The sequence below is a fragment of the Nesoenas mayeri genome (genome assembly GCF_963082525.1).
Source record: "Nesoenas mayeri genome assembly, chromosome: 11".
NCBI lineage: Eukaryota > Metazoa > Chordata > Aves > Columbiformes > Columbidae > Nesoenas > Nesoenas mayeri.
The window spans coordinates 12,987,584-13,000,933 of NC_137563.1; the positions used below are offsets into that span (position 1 = coordinate 12,987,584).

The 13,350-nt window shown below is 49.7% G+C and overlaps 2 protein-coding genes across 3 annotated transcripts in view; one reads left to right on the forward strand and one right to left on the reverse strand.

Annotated features, from left to right (window-relative positions):
• FRMD5 (FERM domain containing 5) overlaps positions 1-1,086 on the forward strand; it is a gene marked incomplete at both ends in the record, with an annotated part of 81,556 nt that extends 80,470 nt beyond the window's left edge. For both annotated transcript variants that reach the window (XM_080351324.1, XM_080351325.1), the window contains one exon: positions 512-1,086. In XM_080351324.1, coding sequence (XP_080207450.1) covers positions 512-1,086 — 575 coding nt within the window. The remainder of the gene's footprint in view (positions 1-511) is intronic.
• Positions 1,087-3,238: 2,152 nt separating this feature from the next.
• Positions 3,239-12,766, reverse strand: WDR76 (WD repeat domain 76; the record flags this gene model as incomplete). Its single annotated transcript, XM_080351216.1, has 13 exons — positions 3,239-4,002; positions 4,790-4,843; positions 5,465-5,617; positions 6,077-6,294; positions 6,906-7,055; positions 8,491-8,644; positions 8,724-8,767; positions 8,854-8,952; positions 9,706-9,814; positions 10,637-10,688; positions 11,355-11,451; positions 12,193-12,462; positions 12,677-12,766. 13 exons carry the CDS (start codon positions 12,764-12,766, stop codon positions 3,747-3,749), a joined length of 1,746 nt encoding a protein of 581 aa, XP_080207342.1. The 3' UTR covers positions 3,239-3,746.
• Positions 12,767-13,350: the final 584 nt, after the last annotated feature.

The window sequence follows — 13,350 nt, forward strand, 5'->3', positions numbered from 1 at the left end:
TGACTTGCGGTTCCTGAGCAGCCCGCTCTGCAGGGAAATGGGGCTGTGCGGTGTGTCCCTGTGTCCTCAGCTCAGCTTTGAATCCCTCCCCTCACACCCAGGGCAGCGCCTGTCTCGGGACTCCCACAGTGGGTCAGCCGTGCTGCCCGCACGGGCTCTGGTGTCGCTGGGACCGCCTCCCGGGTTGTTGCCCCTCTGTGGGGTGCAGGGCTGTGGCAGGGGGTGTTTGTGGTTGAGTGACAGCCAGCCCAGGCCCCTGCCTGTGGTCCAGAGTGACAGCCAGTGGCCATTGGTGACAGTGACAGGTGGGTGTTTGAGTGTCACCGCTGCAGTCAGGAGCTGCAGCAAAGCAGCTGCTGGGGGCTCCGGCTGGGCCAACCACAGCCAAAGGCAGCTGGTGGCAGCCGTGCTCTGTCCCCTGTGGGATACCAGGCAGGGACAGTGCTGGGTGAGGGTGACAAGGACCCCGCACTGTGCAACACTGAACCTCTCTCTCCCCTGCTGTCCCCAGGCCTGGAGTCCCTGCGCGACAGCGCCCACTCCACCCCGGTGCGCTCGGCCTCCCACGGCGACGCCTTTGCGGGCCCTGGCCGGAGCGGCCGCGCCGAGAGCAGCGAGCGGGTGGCCGTCATCGCCGATGAGAACTACAGCCCGGCGGACAGCGTGCTGCCCACGCCGGTGGCCGAGCACAGCCTGGAGCTGATGCTGCTCTCACGGCAGGCGAATGGGGCCCCGTGCAGCATCGAGGAGGAGAAGGAGTCGGAGGCTGGCACGCCTGCGGCCGAGGCGGAGGAGGCGGGCGAGCTGCGGGCACTGTGCGCCGGCGGCCTGGGGGCGGCACAGGCCGAACAGGTGAATAAGTTTGTTTTAAGTGTCCTCCGTTTGCTCCTTGTGACAGTTGGACTCCTCTTTGTTTTGCTCCTCCTCCTGATCGTCCTTACCGAGTCCGACCTTGACACTGCCTTTTTCCGTGATATCCGCCAGACCCCCGAGTTCGAGCAGTTCCATTACCAATACTTTTGTCCCCTCAGGCGATGGTTTGCCTGCAAAGTCCGCGCCGTGGTAAGCCTGCTCATTGACACCTGAAGGCAGGAGCCGCCATGTAACTAAGCTGGGGGCCCGGGGAGAGACCTGCCATCGTCCCCCGGGCGCGGGACCCGCCGGGGAACCCGCGTTAATCCTCCTTTCCCGACCCAGGAGGCGGCTGTCCGGGAGGAAGAGGAGGGTGTGCGCAGCCCCCGGGGCCTCCTCCTCCCCCCTGCTCCCACCCCCGGAGCACAACACCCGACCGTTTCCATCCTCCAGCCACGCATGTGGCTTCGGAAGCACCGAGCAAAGAGAGGGGTTTCTTTTACTGTTCCCACCCATCGTTGTACGAGCATCGGCTGGGAGGCTCGTGATGCTGTTTTATGCAGGAGCTTTAGCAATGGTGCTACTGAGTATTGATTTAAACACTCGTGTACTCTTCTGTTACCAACTCCACCACTGTGCACACCACCACCTTCCAGTACCGCTTTGCAGAATCCCCTCCCTGCCGACTGGAGTCTCCTCCGTGCGGTGTGACGCTAACGGGACCCCGGGTCACCCCGCTCCTGGGAGGACGAGCCGGCTCCCCGGGCACTGAGCCCTCAACCCGCGCTGCAGACCCGGCCTCTTGCCACTTTTTTTAAGCCTTGAAGCCGAGGCGCTGCCAAAGGCAGGGAGACGGCTCGCCCGGCACGCCCGGCACAGCCTGGGCACGCAGCCGGCAGTGACCGCGTTGGGTTTATCAGCCAGACCTTTACCCTCCGAAAGTTGTACCTGTTTTGTAAAAAAAAAAGAAAAAGAAAAAAAAAGAGAGAGAGACTGTTTCAACGTCTATTTTAACAACAAAATGCTATTTTGTTATTGAATCTAATCAAGTCTTTTTTTACATTATGGATTGGGTGACCGTGGTGCGCTGTACCGAGCAGTTCACATTGAGCAAACGGTTTAAGTGTAAACGCTTTTGTAGCCTGGAAGCCTAACACCAGATTAACGCATTGCTAGTTTTGAAACGGAGAAAGAAGCTATAATTTTGTGACTTTTCTGAAGATAAAAAGGACAGAACTACAGGAGTGGAGGTGACACCAAACAAGCCAATGGACAACCATTAGATCCATCTGTTCTGAAGCAAAAATCAATAAAACCAACTCATCGTACTTGTGACATGATCACGGGACCTTCAGTTACCTGGGAAGCAGCAGTTTATTCACACAGGGAGCAATAAAAGCCAGTTCTGTTAAATTTTGATTGAGAAGTTGGACATATCAAAAAAGGTAAAAAAAGGTGAGCAAATTTTATTTCAATCTCAGGGAGAGATTTTCTGTAAGCTGGGGCCATAACTGCAGTTCTAAAAAAGCCGGATTTCCATGTTCTTGTCTCTGAGCATCCCCCGTCCATCGTGCACGCGCGGGCCCTGAGCCCAGTGCCGTTGGTCCGTCCAGCACACAAGCCGCCCAGACTCGGCTGGGTTGTCACTGCAATAATGAGGCCCCGTGTCACCGCAGTGTGTGGGGGACACGGCCCGAAGCTGCCGCGGTGCTGGTTCCAGGGGCTCGGCAGGAGCCGCGGCTGCCAGGAGCGAGGAAGGGACTTGTATCCGCTCTCCTGTTTTATGCAACTTGGCAAAATTCTCTCTTAGCGTAGTGTTCCTACCTCAGCCCGCAGCTCCGGTGCCCACACCGCTATGTCCTGTCGTGACCCCGCGCCAGCGTCCCGCCCAACGCAGCCCCAACACCCCTTAGTCCAGACTAGCGCTAATGCCAGCCCTAGTTTACCGCTGCAGTTTGTCACCCAGCGTTTTACTGCAAAACCACGAGAACTGGTGATTTTTTTCATTGTGTTTTTCCTGTATGTTCCATATTATGTCTTGTGTTTTGCTACCTGTTAGTTTGACCCGTCTTATATTAAAATGTTGTTTCCTTAGGTTCTTATATCAGAAAAAAAAAAGAACTCATAATAGCATACTGCATCTTGAAGCAGTAGATGGTAAAGTACCTGAAAATGTGAATTTCTTAGTTTTCATTAAAAAAAAAAAAAATCTAGAAATTAACCTTTCATGTGCCAAATACTGTAAGTTACATTTTTTCCTTCAAAATGTACCTTTTTTCTACATATTCAATATCTTAGTTAGCATAAAATCATTGGTGCCATGAAAAATATTTTTAAATTTAAATAAATATTTAAATATCATGAAAGCCAGAGTTGGTGTGAGATTTGTTGTCTGTGGTGTCAGTACCAATTTTTCACATGCATTAGACACTGGATTTCAGGGATGTTTTGCTGGGGCAGTGGGTGCTGAGCTCCCACTCAGCTTGGGGAGAAGGGACAGGAACCCCCCATGCCAGGAAAGATGAGGGCTCCACCTTCCCTCGTGAAAATCACCAAGAAGCACCTCAGACATGAGGCAAGTATCCTGCTGACCCAGCTTTTTTTTTTTTTTACATTACTTTGGGATTGGGAAAAATCTCTATTTGGGTACAAACTGACATCGTATCAGAATTAATAGTTCATTTTAATTGAAGAAGAGAAAGCTGAAGGTAGTTTAGAAGATTTATTTTAAAGCTTTCAAAATACATTTTCATCCTGAGAAAACATGCTCAGCTCAGGAACAGCTCAATATGGACTAAACAAATTTCATACAAAAAAACCCCAACAACAACAACAACAAAAAAAACAAAAACCAAACAAAAAAAACTAAAAAAAAAAAATCCAAGCCCCTTTTTTTATTCTTTGAAGACATGAAGGCGGCCGCTGGAGTTGCCGCCCACGAGGATGTTCCTGGTGGGATGCAGGACGTTGATGGAGCAGACAGAGCCCAGGCAGTCGGGGTTGCAGAAGGTGTGCAGCAGCACCCCGGTGTCGCGGAAGAGCTGGACCTGCCGCGGCCGCGCCATGCTGCCCACCGCGAAGCACCGCTCCTGCTTGGGGTCCCACACCGCGCGGAACCGTGTCAGCCAGCGGCCCGTGTTGCAGTTGTGGCTGCAGAGAACAAATGGCAAGAGACAAAGAGAGAAATATTTATCTTACCAAGTCCAGTATGTTTTAAGTATCGTTATTTATGGCATATTCGCCTAAACCCTCTTCCTCGCCTTCTAAACCATCAGCACATGCAGACACGGGACAGAGTGTATTGTGACGTGATTATTTGTCAGAGCAGTAATGCTTCATCATTCCATGTTTTAGTAAAAATAGAGCAAACGTGCATCAAGTCTTTCGCTAAATTGCAAACTACAGATTTTCAAGCCAGTCACTCCTCATGTCGCTCTAGCATCTTCACAAACCACCCCTAACCAGGTTTTGCCCTTCTGGAGCAGAAATGTGTTTTACAAGACTCTGCCCAAAAAAATCTGCTTTACTCTTAAGAAGTAACCTCTGATAGTTAAAACTGCACAAAGAAAAAAATATTCTGAAACAAAACACACTTCAAAAGTCACAAGAGAGGGAAGACACTACAGCTTCTCCCCAGGAAGGGGAGTCACCATCCCTGGAGGGGTTGAACAGACACGGAGATGAGGTTCTCAGGGACATGGGGCAGTGCCAGGGTGGGGGAATGGTTGGACTCAATGATCTTAAAGATCTTTTCCAACCACAACAACTCTGTGACTCTATTCAACGATAAAGACGGCCATGCCCAGCACTGCTGTATGAACCGAGGCCACCGCGGGGACCCATGGGGACGAGGGCAAGTCCTAGGCTCAGGGGACACTCGGCAGCTCTGATCCTGCAGCAGGACCAGAGCACGTGTCCCCACGCTGTGTCCACTCACCTGACTGTGCTGAGAGCTGCGAGTGTCGAGGACAGAGAGCTGGTGTCATAGACCCTGCAACACAGAGCGAGGTGTCAATAAGCCGCACACGTTGAACACGGCAGCGCCGTCCTCACAAAGCGCAGCCCAGCACCCCCAGAGCACACGCGGCTCTGGGTGGGAACGAACAGCACAGCGACAGCCGGCTCAAACACAAGCACTGACCCTCCAACTGCAATTACCACATTTGCTGCTTTAACTGGATTTGCTTCCAGCTAGGACTGAAGATCATCCTTCCCAAAAGCTGCTCTAGGAAGAGCACAGGAATGGCTGAATATCACACTGTTAAGCACCCGCAGCTACAAAGACATTCAGTTTCTAAGCATTTTGTATCTGTATTCATGAGTCAGGCTTTTGGTTGTTTTTTTTGTTTTTGTTTTGTTTCTTTATTTTTAAAGACTAACAGCACCTATATATTTTACTGCTCACTGTTAAATATTCTTCAGGAAAATGAGAATTAGGAAAAAAAAAAATCTTGCAATATTAAAAATGCACATTTGAGAAGTAAAAAACTATCACTTCTTAAAAAAGTGATAAAGACAGAAAGCTCTCAATAATGGGCAATGCAGATAGGAAATAATAATAAAATACTGATTGACATTTTCTATACAGATTATTCCTTCCCACATGTCTTACCTGAGCTTATCATCTGCACACACGGTCACGACTCTGCTCCCAGTCACAGGTGAGAAATAGGCGGAAGCGACACTTTTGGTGTGTCCTTTCAGAGAGCTCACTGGCTTGTTCCCCTTGGACTTCAGGTACCGGACGTCATAAATACAAACATCCCTGCAACACACCCACAGAACACTCTACAGTGCAACAGTTCAGTAACTATTGTTATTCTCCATTTACCACAAAACGCTCGAGACACGACAGGTTCTATGTGAGCTGCATTTGGAACTTCCCGTCTGCAGCGCATGTTCACTCAAACGGCCAGTGGCTCGAAGGATTTTGAGCACCAAACCTGCCCCAAACGGACAGCTTGGTAAAATCCCTCTACACTGTCATCTGCCAAAAGCCAGGGCCTGATAACACCATTTGTACTGTTACCAAAAGGTGAAGGAAAGTGCAAAGTGTACAGCGTTTAAATCCTGCTAAGAACTAACAACTTGTTTTCTATAAAAATGAAGCAAGCTTTGACTGCACACGGAGGTGGATGAACCCTCTGCCTCCTCGCCAGCCGCTCCTGCCCCCCAAACCTGCCCTTAGAGCCGACTGAAAATCCACAGATTAACAGGTACATACACTGAGCCAGCAGCCATAAAATACTGTTTGTTCACTGGGTGAACATGGACCGTCCTCGTTCTTTTGAAGCCGATGTCTGCAGAAAGCTGTGGAGACATTCCTGGGGTCCGTATGTCCACAACAGCCACATCGCCAGCCCAGTGTCCTACGACTGCCGTGGACCCATTATCGTCCAAGAAGTCGAAGGAGGAGAAATTATCATCCTCACTTCTGCAGATCTGAGCACAGAAAGGGTCAAATGTAACCAAAATCATTTGACAAAATACACAGACTTGTTTGTAATACCCCGAACACTCTACGGGCTGTAGACTTCATGCTTTCCCTTTTTAATATACTAAAAATCCTCAGGACTACCTGATAAAAACTACCTAATTCAATAACAATGCATCTGTCAAAACCACGCAAACACAGCAAGTGTCTTGGAGCTAACCAGGAGACATCCCCGCACTCTGCTCACTTGAAGCCTGAGAAAAGCAAAGCCAGCCTGCGCTTTATGTCTGTTTACAATGTTTATTTAGGTGGGCTTTTTGGTAAAATTTAGTTTTTAAATAGCTCTCATTTGTCACAGTTAATAGCTAATGCCTCTGAGAAGAGGCACATATTGCTTCAGTATGGAGATATGAAATTAATAAATAATTCCAACTGCCTCTGCATGAAGGAAATTGGGAGTATCCAAGCTGTTCTGTTTTGCCGAATAGGAAGGATCTCCATATTTTTAGGATGTTAATTAAAGATTCACGCATATGTCCCTGTAGAAATGGAAACTTGAACTTCCTTGTTAACAGCACAGCCAGTAAATAAGGAGCCCAAGGGCTCCCAGAGCACTCACCTCATCAAAGACGGCCCTGGTGACGTCCCCGCAGCGCAGGCTGTCATAGCTCAGGGACAGCAGGTGCGCGGGGTGCCAGGGGGAGAAGTGCATGCAGCTCACCATGGAGCTGTGCGGGACGAACACGCACGCGCCCGCGGACTCGCCGTCCTGAAAAACAAGAGTCAGTGTACACCAGTGCTAATCACCGCCGTTATTTCTATTAATTACTGCAGCTTTCAAAGTCTGGTCTCAGAAGAGCACTACAGGTTTACTCTCTGTTTCAGAATTCTGTTTCCTAATTAGCTGCAAGTTCCCGCTGCGATTTCTGTGCAGTCATTACAGTCACCAACACCGCGTCTGGACATCGATCTCTGGCTCCTTGTTCCTGGTCTCTCAGCTGCCACAGCTGACACTTTGCTGCAGACCGAATGCACACGTATGCCTTTTGCATCAAAATATGTACATACTGCTTTACATAGAACTTGAGCTAAATGTAAAGCACAATCTCCTATATCCTCTAATTCTGGCATCATTGGAGCTCTGATATTTAAAAAGAACCTGAATGGATCATTTTGGAACAAGCCCCAGTTCATTCCACAAAGGCTACTACTCAGCTCCCAAACTTGCTCAAGTCCAACATGCTTCAGGAAAATAAAAAAGGGAGAGCAAAAGAGAAAAGAGCAGCTTTAACAGTTCTGAGCTGCAGCTGAAATGTCTTTGCCAGGTCACACAGAGCCTGTGGCACTGAGACCGTGGCTCCTCGTCACCAGGTCACACTCTTTGCAGGCAGAGCAGTTTAAACTTCTTTATAATTGAATAAGAGTCTCAGAGCTGAATTTAGTTGATCACTTTGCGGAAGCTGTCAAAGCAGAAATGAGTCGAGAGAAGCTCAAGAGGTTAATGGCACTGCGAAAAATGAGAAGAAAACCTGCATGTGCATGAACTTCAAGCAGCTGGTTTGGGTGACGCGGGTAAAGCGGAGGACGGTGACAAAGGTGCAAGTCAAGGGCATGAAGGATTCTTGCTGTAGGAGTAATTAAGGCGTTTCAGAAACGATGTTGAGACTGTCTGCAGAGCTCTCCAAGGTTTTCAAAGCACCACATGCTGAGCTATTTTTCACAGACAATGTAGGTAAGTGCGTGCCAGCGGATATTGGCATCACAATTTTATTTCTACCGTCTGGAAAACCAGTGACTCACTGCAGCTACCCCACATTTATACAAACAAAAAGCCAAATCCTTGAGCATCCATTTCCCCTCAGTCTCCAAAGCTGCGTTGTGGTGTTCCTGCAAGGCCACTGGAATTAGATCCTGAACCTCTCAACAGTTAATTGCAAGTTTAACTCTCACTGAGAGCCATATTTCAGCTACTGATCCATCTTCTTCTGCTCTTCCCCAAAAATCACCAGTGCAACCTTTCCTCTCATTAATCCTGGGCTTGCCAAGAACCAGCCAGACCTTATGAGCACCTCTGGTTTCACAGACACCCTGGTGTTATCCCTAAAAACTGGCAAAGTACAAAATACCACCATGAACGTCAAAAAGGGACGCTGTGCCCATCCTGCCCCGACAGCCCCGCTGGGTGACTGTGCCTGACGACTCACCACGTTCCAGAGGCCGACCTGCCCCGACTTGTCGCCAGCTGCCACAAGGACGATGCTCTGGGAAGGATGGATGGCCATGGAGCACACTCGGTACTTCACCACCTTCCTGATGTTCTCCTCGCTCAGGACCATGCTGCTCAGGCTGTCCTGGTACCTGCACAACGCCGTGAACACGTCAGCCATTCCAGGAGAACCAGACAACACCTGGTTTTCAGCTGCTGCCTTTAGATTACCTTTTCATGTCACACGTGAGCTTTTCCGTACCATTAGCTTTCATCTAAGGATAGAAATGGAACATTTATCAGAATTAGATTACTTATAACTCATATTATCCAAAAAATCATTAATTGTGGCTAGTAGTACCTCGCTTATCCTCATCCATGTGGCCAATAGCTCCTGTGTCAGTTTGCTGCTCTCCTGATCCTCTGGCACCATTGGCACAGGGCCGGCTGGAACGCGCGGCTGCAACGACATGAGCAATTTTTGTAACTCAAATCAAACAAAACTACAAACAGTTGCTTTCCACACACCATATATTCTGAGAACATATCTATGGTAAGAAATAAACATAACAAGAGTTTGCACCAAATCTTAATAAAAAGATAAACAGAACTTTACTAAGCACAATCACGAAGACAAACAGCTACCCCGTGTTTATCCTCTCCTTTCTGACACTCCTGCAAGGTTGATCTTCCAGAACTGTATTACAGAGATTTAGCTTTATTCTACAGAACCAATGAAGATTTAAATTCTCATCTCTCACTGCAACAGAATTTTTACTTGTTACTACATAATGACTTCAAAAAGGTAGCAAATATTTCAAAGGAAAATATACTAGATCAAAAGTTGCACTGAAATAACATTAAAGCAAAGTAAAGTAATAAAACTTCAAATGTAAAGCTGCTGAAATCCCTGGGCTGTTGAAAAATGCGTAACATTTTACCTCAGGACCCTTCTGACCATTCGAACTGGCATTATTTCATCAACCCAAGTCGCAGGATATTGGCAAACCTTCATGGAGGACATGGGAAGACGCTCGGGGTGAAGGAATCTCCCTTCGATCTTTGCCACTGGGCAAGGCACCTTCCGCTGCCTCTCCAGGTTTTTACAATAAGCTCAGCACTGACAACCATTATCAGTGAACGTCACCAGTGCCGTTTTTCCGCAGCTGCTGTTCACACCCCATCTCATCACCCCCAGCCCTGTCCCTCTTACCAATTCCTCTTCCTCGGGCTCCGGCACCGGGATTCCCGACGGCTCCACTCTCTGCAGCCGCATGGATCTCCGCCGCACCGGCTCGTCTTCTGCCTTCTTAGGCTTTGCTCTGGAACAGAACATTCCAAATCTGCAGGGACAGCTCGATCACACAGTCCCCTGTGACAAGCACAGACCACAGAGCAGGGTCAGACGTCTTTGACCCCCTGGCCCAACTCCCAGCCTGACCAGTTCCCATTCATGTCAGGAGGGCTGTGACTACTTTTTCCTTATAAACACGCAACAAAAGCACACTTTGCAATGCATCTATATGTACTGCATTTTTGTTTTGCTTGTAATTCATCCCACCACTGTGGCCTCTCTGCCCAGCCCTCCTTACCCATGATCCATCTCCACTCACTGATCTAGCCACCTTCTTCCCTCATGTACCTTATTCTTTACTTGCACTCAAGCTCATTTTCCTGCTGTGCCTGGCATGGCTTTGGCACTGCCGAATGTGTTTTCTCCCACACTAACTAGTTACCCCACCCCTTGCACCCAGTTCGGCCTCTCTTCTTTCCCATGCCTTTTCCCATAATTTGTTTTCATCATTCAACATTTCTTTCTTTAGCCATCACACAAAAATATGACCAGAAAAAAAGAAACACGCTTGCTATATTTTAATTAAAATATCGCAAAAAGAGCAAATTCTGTCTTTTGACACAACGAATATTCATACTGTCACTGGCAGAACAGAGGCACCAGCTAGAGGAGCTGCCTGTCTGTGAATTCATACAGCTGGAAATACTCAGTTACTCACATTTAGCTTTACAGGGAAACTCCTCACTACCTGTCCCTGTTCGCAGTGTCAGGTGTGTGCAGATGAGAGTGCTGACACACCTAATGCGCCACGGAAGAACAGAGACACAAGTCTCATACGTAGTTATTTTACCTTTTGGTGACATGAGGTTGTTTTCTAGATGCAATCTGGTAAAGTCTTGCAGCTGACTTAAAGAGAAAAAAAAAAGATTAAAAATACATAACAAGCAAAAATATTAACGTGTGTAAAATACAACTATCTAAAGGCTACAAGGAACTATATTGCAATTATTTATAATGATAATAAAAAGGGATTTTTAAGCGTTGAGCTGTGCTGTGTCTGCTCTGCGTCCCTGTACCAGCAGGAATCCCGCAATTACCGCCCTGAGGGAAGCTGGCAGGAGCTGTTTTCCCTCGGCTGCGGTGAGGAGCCGAGCTGCACAGGTCCTGCAGGTCAGGATATAGCATGGATTGAAAAACCATGACATGCAAGAGTGAAGCAGTGCAGAAAGAAGGGCAAAGATCTGGATCTACTCGTGCGATTCCCACTCTCTCGACTCTCTAGACCACATCTCCAACATAAGAAGACGATGACGTTCTTCTGTCCCCAGACCTGGCACGGCACATCGTACAAGTGGACGCTGCAACAGCTTCCCTTCTTTGCCAAAAGCTCCCTGGCAGCACAAAACCCCCATTTTTATCCAGTCAGGGCAGTCCTGGCATCCCAGGACACTCTCGTGGCTTTCCTCAAACACCTGCCACCGTTAGGGAAGGGTTTCACAGCCACGGATGACAGAACAATTATCACAACACTTGGAGAAAGCACATTTGGGGCTACTCAGAATCTATACAAACCTCGTGCAGCTTTAAAGCTGCAAAAAATTTTGCGTTTTCTGTAATGTTCTTTAGTCTCTTCCTTTCATAAGCCGATAACTGTGAGTATCCATCCTACAGAAAGAAAAGCCAATTACTCTTCACTGTACAGTTAGATGGCAGACGAGACATGTCCCCAGCTTCTGGGAAGTCTCTCAATTGACTGTCTAAATTACTTAAAAGTGGTTCAATATATTTGTAAAGAAACAGGCCCCATACAAACCGGGGTGATCCCCATCAGTACCAAAACTTGTCCATACAGGTACCAGCCTAGACAAGGTTACCTGCCTTACTCCTAGCATTAACCCTACAAAATGGGTCTGTTCATCAAAATCTTGCTAGATCAAAACCAAAACTGAGGTGAATCAATAAACAACTTAAAACTTCAACAATACAGTAAATACTGCACATAAACGGAATACAGTTTTAGAGCATTTTTGTCTTTTACAGAGAAGGTGGACTTGACAAGTTGAAATGATGACTTAAATATAAATGGACATTGACAAAACTTTCACATCTTATGGCTGTGCCCATCTGTCAAAACGCCTGGAAGCTGGTTATTGACAGCATGAGAACACTGCCGTGTTTGCTACGGGGTTTTATGTGCTCTGATAGAAAGAGTGTTTCTTTCATCCCTTAGACATTCTGAAAGGGTAAAACAAGGCTTTAAACGGATAGTCAGATTAAAAAGAAAAACAACATAAGAAGAAGTACTTTCAAACCTTACAAATATAATAAATGTGTGTCCTGAGAACCGCAGACCCACCGTCCTCCCCGTCCCGCAGCCAGGAGCCAACAGTTCCCGCGGCCACTCACCCGCGCAGCGTCCCCCGCGTCGCTCCCGTCGCTGTCCCCATCCCCGTCGCCGTCCGAGCCGCTGTCCGCCGGGGACCCCGGGCCGCTTTCCGGGGGTCGCTCCAGGCGGAGCCGCTTCCCGCCCGTTCCGCCCCCGCTCAGCAGCCGCTTCTGCGGGAGCCGCCGGCCCGCGCGCAGCGGCGTCAGCAGCACGCGCAGCTCCGGCTCCGCGCGGCGCCCGGCCCGGCCCGGGCTGCGGGGGAGCGCGGCGGCGCCGGGCGGGGTGGACTCCTGGGGGGAACGGCATCGGTGAGACCCCGGCGCGGGACGGGCCCGCGGGCCCCGCACCTCGCCGGGCACCCGCCTTCCCGCTCCAGTCCCGGCCGCCCCGTCCTTGCCCGCGCAGCCCCAGCTCCCCGGCCCCTCATCCCCGCGCAGCCCCAGCCGCCCCCCGCACGGAGTCGCTCCCGGCCCCGGCCCCTTCGCCCGCCAGCCCTCCCCGGACCTGCAGCCGCTGCTGGCTGAGAGGTGAGGGCTGCTCGGGCAGCTCGGGCTCCGGCTCCACCGTGGCGGACTGCGGCTCCGGCAGCGCCATGGCGGGCGGGGGCGGAGCGGCCGCTTCCCGCTCCCGCGCAGGGCGGCCCCGCGGCTCCGCCCACTGCGCTTCCCGCCAGGGCCGCGCTGCTTCCCCAGACGGCTGGGGGCTCGCAGGAGCCCCGGGGCTGCTCTGTGGGGTGTCAAAGTCACGATCAAAAATGACCCGAGGATGGAGCAGCACCACTATGGGGACAAGCTCAGCTGGAGGTGTTTGGCCTGGAGAAGAGAAGCTCCAGGGAGACCTTAAAAGGGGCCAACAAGAAAGGTGGAGACAGACTTTTGAGCAGGGCCTGATAGGGAGGGTCGTTTTAAACTAAAGGAGTGAGATTCAGGCCAGACATGAGAGTGGTGAGAGCCCGGCCCAGGTTGCCCACAGAGGTGTTGGGTGCCTACCAAGGTTTGATTGCAGGGTGACAATAAACCCTGGCAGATGTACTGTTAACCCCCTCTCCTCCCCACTTTCCCCCTTTAACCACTCCCTCCCCCTTCCTACTAAGGACAGGCAATGGGGAGGGGAGGAAGGACAGAGAGAAGAGAGCTGGAAAAAATTAAAAATGTTTTACTAATGCTACTAATAAAACA